This window comes from Pteropus vampyrus, unplaced genomic scaffold (assembly GCF_000151845.1).
Source record: "Pteropus vampyrus isolate Shadow unplaced genomic scaffold, Pvam_2.0 Scaffold490, whole genome shotgun sequence".
Taxonomy (NCBI): domain Eukaryota; kingdom Metazoa; phylum Chordata; class Mammalia; order Chiroptera; family Pteropodidae; genus Pteropus; species Pteropus vampyrus.
The window spans coordinates 151,518-170,279 of NW_011889271.1; the positions used below are offsets into that span (position 1 = coordinate 151,518).

The 18,762-nt window shown below is 58.5% G+C and overlaps 2 protein-coding genes and 1 pseudogene across 2 annotated transcripts in view; all 3 read right to left on the reverse strand.

Annotated features, from left to right (window-relative positions):
- The window catches only part of ATP1A3 (ATPase Na+/K+ transporting subunit alpha 3), a 19,588-nt gene extending 5,678 nt beyond the window's left edge, over positions 1-13,910 (reverse strand). The window contains exons 1-16 of the mRNA XM_023524729.1: positions 13,782-13,910; positions 9,632-9,808; positions 9,466-9,525; positions 9,142-9,345; positions 8,025-8,138; positions 7,790-7,924; positions 7,186-7,303; positions 6,773-7,041; positions 5,502-5,700; positions 5,315-5,424; positions 5,096-5,230; positions 2,856-3,048; positions 2,376-2,551; positions 2,154-2,290; positions 1,710-1,860; positions 1,426-1,594 (exon numbers count right to left, since the gene is read on the reverse strand). Of these exons, the coding sequence (XP_023380497.1) occupies positions 1,426-1,594; positions 1,710-1,860; positions 2,154-2,290; positions 2,376-2,551; positions 2,856-3,048; positions 5,096-5,230; positions 5,315-5,424; positions 5,502-5,700; positions 6,773-7,041; positions 7,186-7,303; positions 7,790-7,924; positions 8,025-8,138; positions 9,142-9,345; positions 9,466-9,525; positions 9,632-9,808; positions 13,782-13,910 (2,476 nt within the window). The remainder of the gene's footprint in view (positions 1-1,425; positions 1,595-1,709; positions 1,861-2,153; positions 2,291-2,375; positions 2,552-2,855; positions 3,049-5,095; positions 5,231-5,314; positions 5,425-5,501; positions 5,701-6,772; positions 7,042-7,185; positions 7,304-7,789; positions 7,925-8,024; positions 8,139-9,141; positions 9,346-9,465; positions 9,526-9,631; positions 9,809-13,781) is intronic.
- LOC111732789 lies at positions 4,194-4,312 on the reverse strand (annotated as a pseudogene).
- A 4,195-nt stretch (positions 13,911-18,105) lies between the features above and the next one.
- GRIK5 (glutamate ionotropic receptor kainate type subunit 5) overlaps positions 18,106-18,762 on the reverse strand; it is a 52,864-nt gene continuing 52,207 nt past the window's right edge. The window contains exon 17 of the mRNA XM_023524731.1: positions 18,106-18,471. Within this exon, the coding sequence (XP_023380499.1) occupies positions 18,106-18,471 (366 nt within the window). The remainder of the gene's footprint in view (positions 18,472-18,762) is intronic.

The window sequence follows — 18,762 nt, forward strand, 5'->3', positions numbered from 1 at the left end:
AAAAAAAAAAAGCAGGCTGCATGCAGGTGTAGGTGGTTTGGTCACCTTTGTGTAAAAATAAGACCCTTAGGTGTTCACACCTGCTGCTCCCCACGAACTAGAGGTATCTTATCCTAAAATATTCACAGATGAACCGATGACTTGAATGTGCTTGAAGGCGTGTGTCGTGTGTGTGTGCGTGTGTGTGTGCGTGTGTAGGGAGCAGAGGTTGAATCAAGATCAGTAACTGTCAGAGCTGGCTGACAGTGGGGTTCACCAGGCCGCCCTCTCTGCTTTTGGGGACACCTGGAATCTCCCCTCCCGGAAGTTAAACTTTGTTTCTGTCACTCCACAGAGGCCCTCCTCATCTACCCTATCTAGGTATCATCCCCATTTCTATCTGTCATCGCATCCTGCTAACTTCTTACTCATTGCAATTTGTCGTTATGTACTTGTCTGTGCACTTAAAGCTGTCTCTCTCAGCGTCTGGGGGGCAGGAACCGTGTCTGCTCTGCTCCCAGCTGAGCACCTGCGTGATGCACAAGGGAGGAGCCCAACAAATGTCTAGAAGGGGTGAACGCGTATATCTGTGAGTGCGTGCGTTGCATATGCGTAGAGGATGTCCAGGGGTAAGAAAGGGTTAACCATGGTGTCCTCTGGGAGGTAGGAGACAAGAAATAAGGACATTTAACTTCTCATTTTAGGCTCAGCTTGAATTCTCTTTTATCGGGCATTATTTTTCTACACTGGGGACATTTCAAATGGCAGAGAAACGGGAAGAAGATGCACCACAGTGTGAACAGTGATGATCTCTGGATGGGAGGTTATGGGTGATTCCGATTCCAATTTCCTTCTTCATGCTTTTCCACGTTTTCTATAATGACCATCAATTACTTTGAAGGTCAGAATAAAATTAAACGTGAGCAAGCCCCATCTGTGGCCGCATCGAGGCCTGGCAGGAGGCGGTGCTGGGCTGTGTGGCCTGGGCTCCCAGCGTCCCTGCCTCACACGCCCAGCTTCCTCTGCCTGCGCCCCTCTTCCCTGACACTGCCTGGGCGACAATGCCAGCGTGGCCTTTGGGACTCGGCAGGGAGCCCTGTCCTTGCCCCCGACCCCAGGCTGGGGAGGGGCCGCCTGAGGGCCCCTCTGTTCTCATGGCCGTGCATATGAGTATTTTAAAAATGCTTCCGAGTCGGCCTTGCCCGCCGGACTGGCCCTGCACTGGGCGACAAGGAGACCCAGAAATGCGTCTGCTCAGTCTTGCCCCCAGGAAGCCCCCGGCCTGTCGGGGAGGGAAACTGAAAAGGACAAGTTTGGGCCCTGCTGGGGGCCAGTGGGATTCTGGTGTCTCCCCTCTGTGCATTCCACTGCAGCCCTGGCCTGTTCCCAGGCCCTTCTGTGGCCTCCTGCTGGCACCCCAGTTCCCAGGGCCAGCTGCCCACTCACCCTCCTCCACACCCGTGACGATGGAGGCAAAGTTGTCATCCAGCAGAATCATGTCCGCCGCCTGCTTGGAGACGTCGGAGCCGGCGATGCCCATGGCCACCCCAATGTCGGCCTTCTTCAGAGCGGGGGAGTCGTTCACACCATCTCCAGTCACGGCCACGATAGCTCCCTGCAGGAAAGGAGTGTGAAGAGGATGCCCAGAGGCCCGGCCCCCGCCCCTCCTCCTCCAGGACCAGGAGTCCAGGCCCAGCTGCCTCCTCCGAGGGACACGGGCCCCAGCCCACCTGTCTCTGACAGCCCTCCACGATGATGAGCTTCTGCTGGGGGGACGTGCGGGCAAAGACGATCTCAGTGTGATTCTGCAGGATCTCGTCGATCTGCTCGGAGGTGAAGTCCTTGAGGTCGGTGCCATGGATCACACAGGCCTTGGCATCCCTGCGAGGAGCAGAGAGTGGTCACAATGCGTGGGGAGTGGCACCGCGATGCCTCACGGACAGAGAGCCGGGCAGGCCCGACCCGCAGACGGGAGAGGCGGAGGGAGGCTGAATGACTTGTTTGAGGTCACACAGCCCGGGAGCGAAGCTGGGATACCGACCTACGCCAGGCTGCTTGTCCTCCCACGTGGAGGGGGAACAGGACCCAGGCACTGAGTCACCAGAGGAAGCCCAGAAGGGAGGGGGACCGGCCACCCCGTGGGGCAGAACACGGAGCCAGAGGGTGGCGCTCACCGGGGGTTGACCTGTCCGACAGGGATGTTGAGCCGGGCGGCGATGTCCTCCACGGTCTCGTTGCCCTCGGAGATGATGCCCACGCCCTTGGCAATGGCCTTTGCCGTGATGGGGTGATCGCCCGTGACCATGATAACCTGCGGGCATTATTTGGGGATGGTCCAGCATCCCCGCTGGCCCCTGGGGCACTGGCCTGCCTCCCCCGGCTGCCCCAGGCCACACCTTGATGCCCGCGCTGCGGCACTTGCCCACTGCATCGGGGACGGCTGCCCGGGGCGGGTCGATCATGGACATGAGGCCCACGAAGCAGAGGTTGTCCGTGGTGAAGTTCACGTCATCACAGTCGAAGGCAAAGCCCTTGGGGAACTGCTCCTCGGGCAGGTAGTAATGGCAGAAACCTGAGGCAGGGCGGAGCAGGGCTTGAGGGCTCCAGCCTCTGGCCTCCCTGCCTCCTGCGCCACAGCTCCGGACGCCCGGGGCCTGGCGGTCGCCTCTCATTCAGCCAGCCAATCGGCCAACATTCATTTCCTAAAGATGCCATCCTCGTTCATTCATTCATTCATTCATTCATCATTCACAGTGCATTCTGGGAGGCCGTATTCTGAGCAGGGTCTGGGCAGCATCACACCCCTCCTTACCCCAAGGGCCTCGCCCCGAGCTGGCCCCATCCCCACCCCAGCTCAGCCCGCCCATTGGGCTCACCCAGCACCCGCTCGCCCAGGCCACCGAGCTCGAGGTAGGCGTTCTGGAAGGCCTCCTTCATCTCCTCGTCCAACGGCTGCTCCTTGCCCTGCAGCAGGATGGTGGAGCAGCGGTCCAGGATGCGCTCGGGGGCACCCTTCATCACCAGCAGGTACCGGTTGTCATTGGGGTCCTCAGTCTCGTGAATGGACAGCTGTGGACGGAGCAGAGGGTGGACATGTCTGAGCCTCACAGGGACCTGGAAGCTGCCTGCACTGGGCCGGGGAGAGGACCCCGCCTGCCGGGAGCGGTGGCCGCCAGGACAGACAGGGGGCGCTGCCCAAATCACTCTCCCTGAAAGATCGTCCTGTTTCTCCGACTCTTTCACAGAGACCGCTGCTCACCCCGCTCATTTCTGTCTCTCTGTCTCACATTTCTGCCCCTCTGCAACTCTCCCATCAGGACCTGTGCCTCTCCCCCTGCCCTCCACCCGCCCCGACACCCTCTTATCCCACATCCGACCCATCACCAAATCTGGCCGGCTCACCTCTGAAATACACCCGGAGGCCGACCTTTCCCCATCTCACCCCATCTGGCCCCCGTCCGGCCACCACCACCTCTCACATGGAACATCGCAGCAGCCCTCACTGGGAGTCACCACTTCGGCCCCCCCCACCCCATGGCATTTTCTCCCCACGGCAGCCAAGAGGACCCTTGGAAAAAAGGTGAGTCAGCGGAAAATGGTGCAGCCACTTTGGAAAACAGTCCGGAAATTCCCCAAAAGGTTAGACGTAGGCTAAGCATATGACCCAGCAAGTCCCAGGTTTACACCCAAGAGACATGCAAACGATGTCCACGAGACAACTCGTTCGTGAATGTTCACGGCAGCCAGTAGGTGCAAACGAAATGTGGTCCATCCACACGATAGGATATGGTCTGGCCACAGAGAGGAGTGAAGCCCGGGTCCATGCTGAGACATGAACAAAACCTGAAAACGTGCCGAGCAAAAGCAGCCAGACGCAAAAGACCATACACCGTACGATCCCGTTTACGTGAAATGTCCAGAGCAGGCAAATCCGCAGAGACAGAACATAGATTAACAGCTGCTTAGGGCTGAGGGAGAGTGAGGGAGGCGGGCGGCAAAAACTAAGGAATGTGAGGTTTCTTTTGGAGGTGGTGAAAATGTTCTGAAATCAACCGCGTCTGTGAGTGTACATATCTGCAAATATACTGAAACTATGGAGTTATGCACTTTATTTTTTTTATTTTTATTTTTTTAGGGGAAGCAACTCTTGGTTAACCTCACAGATTGCAAGGAACTTGTCAGCTGACGATCACTTCTTTATTTATATTTTTTTACGCCTACAGCACCTGGTCTTCTTAGGTGGTCTCCCATCCAAGTACTAACCAGGCCCGATCCTGCCTAGCTTCCGAGAGCAGACGGGATTGGGCTTGTTCAGAGTGGCATGGCTGTAGACCAGAGTTATGCACTTTAAATGGGTGACCTATGGGATGTAAATTATACCTCAATGAAGCTGTTTAAAAACATGAGTCAGGCCCCCTCTCTCCTTTGCTCAGAGCCTTCCCCTGGCTCACGTCCCCTTCAGAGTCACACCCAAGCCTTCTCCATGGCCCACGAGGCCTCACAGGACCTGGCCCAACACCCACAGCCCTCACCTCCCACCGCACTCCCTAACCCGCTGCTCTGCCACACCGGCTGCCTGGCCCTTGTCCCGACATGGCAGCACACTCCTGCCTCGGGGCCTTTGCATATGCCGTGCTCATTGCCTGGGACATTTCCCCAGACACCTGCAAGGCTCCTTTCCTCGGCACGGCCAGCGGCTGACACATTTCTCGTCTGCTAGCACTGGAGCGTAAGTTCCACTAGAGACGAGACCTCACTCTTTCACTCACTGCTATGTGTGTCCCCAGCACCTAAGACACGAGCCTGACATGCGATGGCCACTCGAAAAGATATCCGTCGGGGGAATGAAAGCGACCTCTGGCCGGTTTCCCTGCCTTGCTGCTGGAAGCTCGCCAATCCTTTGCCTCCGGCCCTGGTCCGGAGACACTGCTCTCACCCAGGTCTATTCTCCCCCCACCGCATGAATACCATCGATCCCATCTTACAGATGGGGAAACCGAGGCTCTGGGAACATTAGGAACCTGCCCAAAGCAGGAGGGTGCGGAGCCGAGCTGACAGCTCCGGGCACCGTAGAGGAAGCGGGGTCCGGGCCGGCTCCCGTGCGGAGCCCGTGTACCTGGTACTTGTTGGTGGAGTTGAAGGGGATCTCGGCCACTTTCTTGTTCCGTTCCCGCATCAGCTTCACAGACCCAGACGACAACTCGATGCACTTCAGCAGGGCCGACTCGGAGGCATCGCCGGCCACATCCCTCTGGGGAGAGAGGGCTGTCAGGTCGGGGCGCAGCGGTGGGGTCGGGCGCGGGCAGGGCCAAGGTCAGGCGGGCGGCGGACCCACCTTGAGCACAGGAATATTGTCTTGACCGCCCTTGAAGACGGCCCGATTGCAGAGTCCGGCGATGTGGGACAGGGCCACCCAGGTGTGCGAGCTCTTGTCGAACGAGGTCCCTGCAAGAGGCACATGTCACAGTTGGGGGTGCCTTGGGGCCAGGCCCCCTCGGTCCCCGGCTGGGCCCCACCCTCACCTGACTGGTCCTCAGTGGTGTCGGCCTCGTGGATCTGGTTGTCGAACCACATGTGGGCGACCGTCATGCGGTTCTGGGTGAGGGTCCCTGTCTTGTCCGAGCAGATAGTGGACGTGGAGCCCAGGGTCTCCACAGCCTCCAGGTTCTTTACGAGGCAGTTTTTCCGGGCCATCCGCTTGGCGGTCAGTGTCAGACACACCTGCGGGGCGCACAAGGGCAGGCAAGTTACAGGTAGAGCCAGGTGACGGGGTTGGACCAGCAACATGAGTGCCAACAACCCAATGCCCCAGCCCAGGGAGAACCCTGGGTGGCCCGTCACCCAGCAATTCCACCCAGAGGTACAGACAAACGGAAAACAGCCCAAATGTCCACTAACAGAAGAAGCGATAAACAAATTGTAGAACAAAGATGGAATACTATACAGCAATGAAAAAGAGCAAGCTGCCGCTGCAGAGAAATGCGTGGAGGAAGTTCAAAAACATAACATTCAACAAAAAAGGGCCGGAAACAAGAGTTCATATTGAATTGTGCCAATTGATATGGAGCAGGAAAGCTATGCTTAGGGGTCACCAGGATAGGGGTTACCCTTGGGTTGGGAGTAGGGGCTGGATGTGGTCTTGAGGGGGCTTCTGGGAAACTCAAGCTGGGTACAGCTGAATGGGTGTGTTTAGTTTTCCCAGACTCTCAAGCTGTACATTCACATGTTCAACGCTTTATGTGTATATTATATGTCAGGAGAAGGCCTTTAACCTAGAATAGCTTTGAACGTGCTAAAATAGAACACTTTGCAGGGTCGATTACGTAAAGGAATCGAGGGGCAGACTGGTATTCCTAAGCCGGTGCCTTTCCTTCTGTGTACCTACAAAAACTTAACTACACACGCTGCAATAGGCCCGCATCTGCCAGGGAGGAGTACAGAGAGCCCCAATGGAAGGTGGACTGTTATTTTATTTTTAAAGTATTTTTATATATTCTTTAGACTTTTACTATGAGGGGGTTTTCCCTAATTTTGTAAGTTAACTTTAAAAGGTGATAGGATTGCTAGCCCTTTATGCTCTGCGGTGTTTCTCAAGATTTTTATTGGCTTGTTTTGCTGATGAGGCCCTCTGAGTCCCAGGGCCCTCCTCGTTCAAGATCTGAGATGCTCAGTCCTCACACCCAACTTGCCTTTATCAAGAACATAGCAATCCAGGCCCCGGCCCCTCCTCCCCCAGACCCAGGGGTCCAGGCCCCGGCCCCTCTTCCCCCAGACCCAGGAGTCCAGGCCTTACAGTGACGGTGGCCAGCAGACCCTCTGGGACATTGGCCACAATGATGCCAATGAGGAAGATGACAGCCTCGAGCCAGGTATATCCGAGAATGAGGGAGAGGATGAAGAAGGAGACGCCCAGGAAGACGGCCACGCCAGTGATGAGCTGGATAAAGTGCTCGATCTCGATGGCGATGGGCGTCTTGCCCACCTCCAGCCCGGAGGCGAGGGTGGCAATCCGGCCCATGACAGTGCGGTCCCCTGTGGCCACCACCACGCCCCGAGCCGTGCCTGTGGGGCCAGAGGGGATTAGGCTGAGGTGGGGCGGGGGCTGAGGTGGGGTCAGGGCTCAGTGAGGTTCAGAGGGATCCCGAGCCCCTGATGCATGTCCCACTATCTGGACCAGCCTTGCACCCCCACTGCACCCCACCTCACCTTCCACACAGTTGGTGGAAAAGAAGGTGATATTTCGAGTCTCCAAGGGGTTGTCATGTGTGCAGTCAGGAGAACGGGTCTGCGGCTCTGACTCACCGGTCAGGGAGGAGTTGTCTACCTGGGGGGGTGAGGGGGTGCACAGGACAGCAGGCTTAGCCCCGGCTCTGGGATCAGGGGGCATTTGTCCAGAGGGGACTTGGGCTGAAGTCTGTGTCCCTTGAGGTCACAGTGGGAAGTCGGGGTGCTGGAGTGGGTGAGTGGTATCTGGGAGGCCACGGCTGGGCTACTGAAGGTGGGGAAGGCACAGGGCTTTTTGCCAAGGTCTAAGGTACCTATGGGTCTAGGGGACCAGGGGCCTGGACTCCTGGGTCTGAGGGAGGATGGGGCTGGGGGCTCAGGTTTCTCGGGTCTGAGAGATGACGGGGGTGGGGGTCCAGCTCCCAGACTTGAGTGAGGAAGTGGCTGGGAGCTCAGGCTCCTGGGGTCTTAGGGAGGAGGGGGTGGGGGTCCAGATTCCTGGGTCCTGGGGGAGGAGGGGCTGGAGGGGCTGAGCTCCTGGGCCACTCCGGGCAGGGCAGAGCTGAGCCCCAGGTGCCAGGCCCACCTTGCAGCCGTGGGCTGAGATGATGCGCAGGTCGGCTGGGACTCGGTCTCCACCCTTGATCTCCACCAAGTCTCCAACCACCACCTCTTCAGCGTTCACCTGCATTTTCTCACCTTCCCGGATCACCAGGGCTTGCTGGGGGAGGGATAGAGAAGAGTCACCTTCCCGACTCCCTCTGCCCGGGGTCACCTGGCATGGCTCCCACCCACCTGGCCCCTTCCTGGGCACCCCTCACCTGGGGAACCATGTTCTTGAAAGACTCCATGATCTTGGAGCTCTTGGCCTCCTGGTAGTAGGAGAAGCAGCCAGTGATGATGACCACGGCCGCCAGCACGATGCCCAGGTACAGCTGTGGGGAGACCCAGGGTCACGGCCGCCCCGGAGCTGCTCCCGTCAGCCCCCCCGAGTTTTGTGGAATCTTGGAAGGAAGCTTTGCATCGACTGGGTTCTGCGTTTATGTGTCTGACCCTTGGGTCGTGTTCATTTGAAGGTCTCTGTGTCTGAGCATCTCTCGTCTGTGTGTCTGTCCACCCGTCCATGTTTGAATCCCTCGCTCTGAGCATGGGTGTGTTTCAGTCTCTGGGTCTGTCAATCTCTCCATTTTGTGCATCTGTCTGTCTGTTTGTCTGTCTTTCTGCCTGTGTTAGAGAATCCGGGGGTGTGCTATTATCTGTCCATGTGTCTGTCCATGTTTAGGTCAGCATGTCTGTCTGTCTGTCTGCCTGTTTAGGTTTTAATTTCTGAGAATACTGTTTGTGCTTGATCCTCATATCCGCCTGCCAACAGGTTGTGCTTGCAACTCTGTGTGTCTCATCCTGTGTCTCTCTTTCTATCGGTCTATGTCTGTATCTGTCTGCGCCTGTGCATCTGATCTAGGTGGCCGTGTGACTGTGTCCAAGTGTGACGATGTTGGCTCTGCCCGTGTGTGCAGGTAGGAATCTATATGCAGTCAGTGTGTGGGTCTGTGCTTTTGGGCGTGGCGTTTGCTGAGACCGTGTCCCAGTGTGGGTCTCCTGTGTGGGGTGGATGGGTGCTGACAGATCAGCAGGTGGGTGTGTCTGGGTCTCTGCATTAGCGCACCCGCTCTTTGGGTATCGTTCAGGCCGAGACCACCTGGTGGTGTCTGTCCCCAAAGCCATCGAGGTCACACAGCCTTGGGACGGAGCCCTAGCTCGCATGGCCTCCTGTGGGATCTTGGGTGAGTTACTTGGCCTGTGTGAGCCTCAGCTTTCCCTGCACCTTCTCCGGTTCTTTCATGGGATGATTGTGAAAGTTTGACGAGAAAAAGAAGAAGAGTGGGCTTTGAAAGGCCGGGCAAGTGCCTGGTGCAGTGCAGCGTGGACAGCACTCACGTTGTCCCCAGAGGGATCGTCCTCCGTGCCCGCCTGGATGCCGTAGGCCAGGAAGCAGAGGATGGCGCCGATCCACAGCAGGATGGAGAAGCCCCCGAAGAGCTGGCGACAGAACTTGACCCACTCTGGGGTGGTGGGCGGCGGCGTGAGCGCGTTCGGCCCGTCCCGGGCCAGGATCTCCTGGGCTTTGCTGTGGGTCAGACCCTGGGAGACACAGGACTCACACAGAACCCTTCCTGAGCAACCCTGGCTCCCCAGCACTTCAGGAGCACCCCAGAACCCAGGGGTGCAGCCCCAGCCCGTCCTCGCCCAGGCCCGCCACACCTGCACGCAGTCCGTGTTGTATTTCCGGCAGACCTCTTCCACTGACATCTTGTGCTCCGTCTGAGGAACAGGAATTTGCGGGCAGGCGGGTCAGCGGCAAAGCCCTCGGGGGTGGGCGGGGCCTGCTCTGGGAGGGCGCGCGCGAGGAGCGGGGGGTGGGGCTTACCATAGCCACCTCCTTCTTGAGGTCATCCAGGTCCCGGCGCTCCTTGGCGCCCTTGCTCTTCTTGGGCGAGCCCTTGTCATCTTTCTTGTCCTGCGAGGTGGCGACACGATAGCTGTCAGAGCCACCAGACTGCGGGCGAGAAGGGATTACAGGGGGACACCGGCCCTCCCAAGCCCACTATCACCCTGTCCTGTGTCTCTGGGCAGAGGGCTGGCTTGGGGGTCTCAGTCTGTGTCTGTCCTGTGTGTCTGGGTGGGTTTCCCTCCGGCTCTGGGTGTGTCTCAAACCTGAGTCTCGTCGCTGCTAATTGGCTTTACGGTCCCTGGCTCCATGTATCTCTGGGTATCTGTCCCCGAGGGTCTCGGTCTGGGTCAGTGTGTGCTTCTCTCTCTCCGTTTTTGTGCTCGTATCTGTAGATCTCTTCCCTTCGGTCTCTATGTGTCTTTTTCTCTCTGTGTGTCTCCTTCTGTCTCTTCCACCCTCTTTTGGGGCCTGTCTAAACTTCTGAGTGTCTATGTCTTGCTGTGTCTGTCTGTCTTTCTCTATGTGTCTTTTTCCGTCTGTCTCTCTGGGTCTCTCCGTCCTGTTCTATTTTGTCTCTATCTTCTTCTGCCTCTTTATCTCTGCATCTCTGTATCTCTGTGGCCATTTTTCTCCCCGCTCCCTCTCCCTCACCGCTTCGTGTTGCTGTCTTTCTCTCTCTCCGTCTCTGAGTCTCTCTGCGTGTGTCTGTGGTTTTGTCTTCCTTTGCTCCCTGGCTCTTTATGTCTCTCTGTCTCCATCTCTTGAACTATCTCTTCTGAGTCAAGCTAAGTTTGTCTCTCGAGGTTCCTCTCTCTCTCTCCCAGTTGGTGTGTTGGGATCTCAGACTGTCTCTGTCAGTATTTTCTGTCTCCACGTCCTTCTCCAACCTCATCGCTGCCTCTCTCTGTCTTGTATCTCTGCCTCGATCTCTCAAGCTACTTCCTTCTCTGTGACGCTCGGTATGTCTCTGCCTCTCTGTCTCTCCTGTTCGACCATCTTGTCTCTCTCTCACTGTCTCACTCTGTGATCTTCTCTATCCCTGTGTCTGTCTCTCTCTGGGTCCATTTCAGCATCTATGTCCTTCCAGCTCCAGGTCTCATGTATGTCACTTTCCCCGTCTTTTCCACTTGGCTCTTTCCCTGGGCCTCTCTCCCCAGCCCCGTGGATGTCTCACTCTCTGTCTCTCAGAGGACCCAGTAAGTCTTGGGAGACCCCACAGGACTGGCAGGAATGGAGAGGAAAGGGCACTCCAGGTGTTGGTCACAGCTAGGACAAAGGCCTGGGAGGCAGCCTGTTGTGCACAGGGATGGTGGTCTGGCTGGACATGCAGCCGAACCTGAGGGCCTTTGACGGACAAGCTATGGACCTTGTCCTCTCTCCCGAGGGCTGATGGGAGCCATGGACAGGTTCGAACAGGAAGTGGGCACGGTCAGGTCTCCGGAGGACAAAGTGAGATTTGGGATGCAGAAGAGTGAGAAGCAGAAGCCCCGGGACTGGCTTGAACTGGATGTGGTGTGATGGGGGAGGCGGGGAGAGCAGTGACTGAAGTTCCAGTCTGGGGGCCTGGGAAAACGGGGAAGGCAGTGTCCTGGGACACGGACAGGAGGGGTGGCATGAGGCTGGGTGCTGATAGAGGGCCGCTGACAGATCCCGTGGGCCCACAGCCAAGCCGGGATCCCAGGCTCAGCACGGCTCAGCAATAATCTCCTCGTGACCTTGTAGAGGGCTGAGCTGCCTGCTGTCTGCTTCCGAGACCTGGAGGCTGAGCTGGGGGGCTGCTGGGAGGGGTTGCAGCCTGGCGGTCTGGAGTCTCTAAGAGAGTTTTGGGGGTCAGGAGGGAGGCTTGGCCCTGGGCCAGCCCTGCAGCAGCACTGCGTCTGACTCGGAAGCACAGAGGCTTGGGGAACAGGGAGGACACTCCTCCATCCCCTGCCTCAAGGGGGTTCTCAGACTCCGCAGAGAGGTAGACCCATGGATGGAGAGATGTGGAGATGTTAGGTCATGAGATCAAGGTGGAGATGTGAAGGGGGAGGCAGAAAGGAGACGGGGGCCAGGTAGGAATCAGGGAGAAAACCAGGTGCTCGCCTCTGAATTCTTAGGGGATGCTGGCAAGCTGATGCTTAGGTCTCTGTGGGGCCTAGGGGTGGGCTCCCAGCCTCCTGGGTCTGAGGGAGGAGGGGCCGGGGGCCTAGACTCCTGGGCCTGACGAAGGAGGAGCTGGGGGTCTGGACTCCTGGGTCGGAGGGAGGAGGAGCTTGGGGCTTGGGCTTCTGGGTCTGAGGGAGGAGGGGCTGGGGGCCTAGACTTTTGGGTCTGATGGAGGAGGGGCTGGGGGCCTAGACTCCTGAGCCTGACAGAGGAGGGGCTGGAGGTCTGGACTCCTGGGTCTGAGGGAGACGAGGCTGCCACATCCTAGTCCCTGGCAGGTGAGCCTTGGCTCTCGCGTGCCCTTGACACGATCAGACTCCCTTGAGGGTGGGCTTCCATCTGTTGGAGGGGGAGCCGAGGCTTTCCCAGTCAAGGCGGGAGGCCCAGATGGGCGCACTGTGGGAGGGGAGCACCTCTGAGGGTGGGGGACACGCCTGTCTCGCTGCAGCCCGCCTCTGCAACTCCTTGCCGTTTTCCATGCTGTCCGCCTCCCCTGACACCCTCAGCTCACGCAACCTCTGCACTTCAGCCAGCCTGTCCCTCCCTGCCTCAGGGTGTCTGGGGCATCATCTCTGAGCATCTCTCCCACAACCTGCCCTATTGCCCTTTGCCTCCATTCCTGTCATTCCAACTGACTCAGGTTGTGTCTAGATAGGAAATGTCTGTCTTTGGGTCTCCTCATCTCAGCCTCAGTTTCTCTCTTTGTCTCTCCATGCCTCTCCATGTCTGTGTCTCGCCCATGTCTCTGCCCATGAGTGTCTCTTACTTTGTCTCTATATCGGTCTCTTTCTCCCTGCCTCTTTTAGAGCATCTATTTCTGCATTTCTCTCCTTCTTTCCACGTCTGTTTCTCTGTCTCTGCTCCCCGTGTCTGAAGTGCTTCACCTCTCCATCTGTCCTCACTTCTTTTCCTAAGACTCCCCCCAATTCCTTCTCTAAGCCCTTTAGCCTCAGTCCTCTCCTCCACCTGCCCACAGCTTCCCCTCCATTCATCTCACTTACCTGGAAGCATCACTGACTCCCCCCTGCCTCCTCCTCTCTCCCAGTCTTCTCCCCACCCAATTCTTCTCCCCACCTCCCCTCACCCACCGCAATCCTCAGATCTGCAGCCCCATCCCCCACCTCCATCCCTGGACCCATCAGCCTTCATCCGCCATCTTTCTCCCCATCCCTCATATTCCATTCGCATTGGCCTCTCCCATCCAGCCCAGCCCACCTGCCACTTTCTCCCACTCCTCCCCCCACGGCCCCGCCCCAGACACACAGGGAGGAATCCAGGGCTGCAACGGGGGTCAGGTGGTCAGCCAGGAAAGGAGGCGGCATCTGCTGGAGAGACTCGCAGACAGACAAGGACACACGGACACGGAGGCAAGGGCATAGCCAGGCATGCACGATACCCCCGCCCCCCACACGCATTTGCGCACGTTCGCGCTCAGCCAGGCACTCAGTCTCTCTGCCATGTTCTCCTGCTCCTCCCAGCCCTCCAGGTCTGCTCCTTCAGATTAGGGGCTGGATAGACATCGCAGCCCCAGACCCCACCGCACCGCACTGCGGAGGCTCCCCCCCGCCCCACGCAGGCCTGGAAGGAGAAAGAGGTCATCTGGTCCCAGAGCCCCGACCTGTCTCCACCCCGCCAGGGAAGCAGAGAGGATTCAGCACTCCCAGATACAAACGCCAGCTCGCAGACACATCCAGACAGGTTGCAGACACTCAGACAGTCAGACACAACCCGGGCCACAAAATCGCAGGCAGGTGGTGCTGGCAGGGCCCAACAGAGCCAGGAGCTCACACGCGCGCACATGCACACGCCACCGCATTAGGTCAGGCAGAGATGCCGCGGGCCGGTCCGTGCCCCGTAGACCCGGTACACAAAGACGCGCCGACATGCGCCACGCCATAGACCCCCACAATCCAGACGGCCCGCGTGCACATTCAACCAGCGGCACAGCCACACGCGCGGGCCAAGTCAGCCGGCTCACGGGGTCCCGCAGACCTGGCCCGGGAGTGCAGGCGTCCCGGAGCCCCCGCCCCCCGCAGACACCCAGTGTCACTGGACCCACGATGTCGCACACACGCACCGCCCGGCCGGCCCGAGCACCTACCCCCATCTTGGCGGCTCCGGGGGCCAGGGGCGGGTGGGCGGGGTGGGGGCCGGGGCAGAGGCCTCGGAGCGGGCTCAGGCGCGGGCTCGGGCTGGGAGCCTCTGCAGCGCCCGCGCCTCTGTCCGCGGGTCTGTCCTGCCGTCAGCCCTACCGCACAGGGTCTGCGGCGGCCGCCGCCTCCGCTGCCTCATATGCCCGCGCTCGCGGGGGGGCAGGCGCCGGCCAATCAGGGGTGCCGCCGCCCTGATGGACGGCCCGCGGCCCCGCCCCCAGTACTGCAGCTGTCCTCCCCGCCCCCAGCCTCCGCCAAGGGGGAACGCTGCGGGAGGGGGAGATCCCGGAGATTCCTGCAATGAGGGAGCTGGAGACCCCTGCAATGTGGGGGGCGCCTCCGAGGAGGGGGCACTGAGGGCGGGAAATCCCCGGAATTCCCCTCATCGTGGGGGCGTGCCACGAGGGAGAGGGGTGACCTGCGGGAGGTGGACATCGGGTGGGGGAAGCCCCATAAACCACCGCAATGAGGCAGGGGCCCAGAACACCTCCGTCCGCAGTGGGGTGGGGGCTGGAGCCTGCGTGGGGTGCTGATCAGGAGGAGGAGCTGGAGAGGGCATAAGAGTCAAGACCCCACAATGAAGAGGGAGAAGGAGCCCTGAGGCCCCCTCACTCTGTGAGCCCCCCCCCCAGAACCATGGCAGAGCCATCCAATAAGCCACAACTGCACAATACACAGGAGACACATTGAAGCCAGAGGACCCTACCCGGCATCACACACACACACACATACACGACCATCACCCAGATCATCCAGTTGCTGGGGACACACACACACACCACTCCATCACACTGCACAGTCACAGTCCACCACACCGGCTTGTACCATCACACACATGCTACACGACTCCATCGTGCAACCTGACACCTACGGACACGTAGAAATGAAATGTGCATAGCACACACCTCGCACACCTATTACACCACAACGGAATCATAATCATAACTATAAAGTGCCGTGTATATTAATACACCCCCTCAGAACACTACATCAAAGACACACACACATCGCACGCTCCACCAGACCTGGCCTTGTTCCATCTCACATAGGACTCGCCACCATGCAACCCACAGACCCCAAAACCATCACACACTCACACTCGGCACCATCACACACCGCAGGCCTCACACGGCCTCCTCACACCTGCAGTGGCAGGAGCCTTTGTGGATGCCGTTGCATGGTCACACAACACACAAACACACTATCACACACACTCCCCCCCAGTATATCTGGGCATGAGCAAAGGCCCACTTTGTAAAACTGGCAACTTGTGGTTGCTAATTGTTAATGACAAAATGGTGCACACAGACTCACACACAGCACAATAATTCACAGAAACGTCACATGACACTGTCCCACACACCTCCCACACTGCGCACATCACATACTGTGGTGCTATCATATATACCTTTGTCGCGCCTCCAAACACACCCCAACGCCTTCACCCACACACTACACACATCCTATTTTGTTACGTGTACGCACACAGACACACAGCCAGCACCCACACCCCAGGCCTGCCACATATATACAATACCCTATCAGCCACCCACTGGAACCCGAGGAGTCATGGCCTCCCGCCCTCACCCCTTTGTTCTATGAGAACACCTCCAGACTCTCCCTGGAGAAAACAGAAGGGGCAGAGAGCAAGAGAGTCTGTCCTTGTAGCTTTCTCAGAATGTGGGTATCCTCCCTACTTATGGGAGTGGTGTGGGGGACACAGACGAGGGGCACAGAGTGAGCCTGGTGTATGGGTGGTGGGTGGGGAAGGTTAAGGACCTGGTCAGGGAAACGTGCGAAAGGTTGATAACCAGAGTGAGAGACACAGAAACGGAGACAGAGACTGAGGTTCAGAGCCACAGAGAGATGGGCATGGACAGGGAGACAGGACAAAGACTGGGAGGCAGGGAGTCGGCTCTTTGGTTTCCCCTGGCACCCAGAGCCTTGGCCCAATCCTGTACTCTGACCCATCCCCATCCCTCCCTGCTGTCCCTTGTTGCCACGGTAACAGGGAGGCTAAATATGCAGCAAAGGAGGCTGGGCCTGCAGACCTGGCCTGTCTCCATGGACACCAAGGAAAGGGGTGAGCCACATCTGCTAACCCAGGTAGTAGGCCCCCAGGCCGCCTTCCCCAACTCTGACCCGCCCCCCCAGGAGGGAGGGACGGAGGGAGGGCCTGTCAATATATCATTCCTTCACTCTCCCGACACCTTGGCCTGCAGGAATGGGCCTGGACCATGGGGAAGGGGATTGGAGGGTCAGAGAAACTTGGGGGTGTCTGGATCCCAGGAGATTCTAGGATCTTTCTTCCTGCTCTCCAGTGGGGCTCAGGGAGACTTTGGTTCCCCACACCCCACCCTAGATGCAGGCTCACATCCCCCCCTCATGCACTCCCTCCTCAGAAACAAGCCTGGTGAGACTGATGACTGTGCATCGTGCTCCCAGCGCGAGGCTCTGCGGAAGCTGGTGGGGGGGAAAGACTTAGGAAGGTCACAGGGATGCATGGGGACAGGGGAACTCGGCACAAGAGATAGAGAGACATAAGAGAAACAGAAACATTGTCCAGAACCGGTGAGAGGCAGATACAGATCAACATACAAAGACAGAGAACAGCAAAAACAGAAATGAGAAAACAGACAGAGGGAGACAGACGGAGACAGAGCAACAGAAGATCTAAATGAAGGTGACAGAGACACAGGGACCCAGCTAGGCAGAGCTATGTTTGGCAGACTGGAGGGACTCAGAGATAAAGACTGGGGAGAGACTCAGAACAGAAGCAGGGGGAGGGAGACTCCGAAATGGGGAGAGACCCGAGATCAGTGGCATGGTATCGGGACAGAGGAGAGAACAGAAAAGTGCAATTATATTTTAGTCACTAGATAGACTGACGGTATGGCCCAAGGGCAGAGATATCGATTAGTCTTTAAGAGATGTGGTGACCACCGAGATGCTGAAACATAAGCTCGCCCCCACACCTGTTCCGGAGGGGTGCACACACGGCAAGCGTCTGAGACACAGAAGGGGCCAGGTGGAGACTGGAGGCACTGTGTGCCAGGCAGGTATCCTGGGGTGGGGCCTGCCCAAGGACTGCAAAGGCAGGCAGGTCCTGGAGGAGAGACACGGCAACGCGGCAGCCAGGCCGGTGCTGAACGGACAGCTCCCTGCTCTGGGCCGCAGGCCCCAGAGGCGGGCTTAGCCTCTTTCCCTTCCTCTGTCCCTGTCTGGCTTTCCTCACCGCTCTGGCCCCCTCCTATCTCTATCTTGTTTCAAACGGGTTCTTGTCTCTCGCCAGTCTGTTCCACCTCAATCCCTCCTCTCTCAGCCTCAACTACCTGATCTCTTACACTCCCTGCTTCATCTGTTTCCCCCTCTGCCCATCCCTCCTGTGCCCTTCTCCACCCGATTGCATCCTCTTACCTCATCAAAATACGTCTCCCTGTCTCTCCTCCCTTTCCTCTCTTTCCCCATCCTCCTCTGCCCCTCTCATTGTCTCTCCCGATCCTTCTCTGCCCCATCTCTGTCTCTTTTGTTCTCTCCCCATCTTTCCATCTCTCTCCCTCTACTCGGCCTCGTTTTGGCTCTCGCTGTGTGACCTTCACTTGTCCTTTCTCAGCTGCAGTTTCCACAGAAACCTCTCGCGGGGGCGGGGGAGGGCGGGGACAAAAAGCAGATCCACCCTTCTCCCTCTCTATGGGGGTTTCTCACTCCCTCTTTTGGAGTCTGGGGAGGTTCCTTTTCAGCAGAAACACAGGGTCAGTCACAGACATTTGCAGATGGCCTCGTGGATGTACACACACACAAATATGCTAACAATTACAAAGTCACCAAATCACCCCAGCCCAGGCACACACGGGCCACCCAGGCCTGCCATACTGAATGGTTCACTCGCCCTCCCCTCCCCCAGCCCTATCTGGTTTTTGTCTCTCTGTGTCTGTTTCCTGGTGTCTCTGCCTCTCCAGATCCCGGCATCTCTCTCCATCTGTCTCAGGGTCTCTGTCACAGCCTCCTTCTGTCCTGAGGTAAGGTCAGTGGAGAGGGGCCAGCGGCAAGGACCTGGGCTGACCTGCTGGCTGTGGGCAGGACCAAGGCTGGAGAGCGCAGAGGCGACCATTCAGCAGATTCCCTGGGGGGCCCAAGTCTTTAATGCCCTCACGCCCCCAGGAAACAAGACCCGGGTATCCCCACTTTTGGGGTTTTCTTTTTTTTTATTCCAACAGGGACTGGGGTGTGGCAGGGGGTGTGGGATGGGGGCCCAACTGACCCCCTCCCTGGGGGGGGTCTCATAGAAATTCCGAGGTTTCTCCCCAAAAAAAGAGAGAAAGAGAAGAGGCAAGGGGTGCCAGGGGACACCCATCTGCCCAGAGGCCCTCCCCTCCTCCAGAAGTGGGGGGGCTGCGTCAAGTCCTGGGGAGCCGGAGCAATCCCAGGACGGGGTTTTCCTTGTGAACTACTTTCCGCTTCCGGAAACAGCCTCGTAGTCCCCGGTCCCTGGAATCCTCGGTTCCTGCGCTCCTCCTGTCCGCAGTGGGGGGCGGAGTGAGGGTCCGCGGCACCCTCTGACAAGTCCACTAGGGGGCGCAGGCAGACTCCGGAGCCAGGCCTCGGATTTCACCCGGAAGCCCAGGCAAAATCGCGGCGTCCAGCCGGCCGGGGAACAAGTCCTGTCCGTCGCCCGCTGGGGAGGCAGGGGCGGCCGGTACCTGGGGCGGGCCCCGTCCCTGCGGTCAGTCCAGGCGCCCGCCCGGCCCAGCCCGTGATCACTCGTGCTCGGTCAGCTCTCGGGGGCCGGCGGGGCCAGGTCGCGGC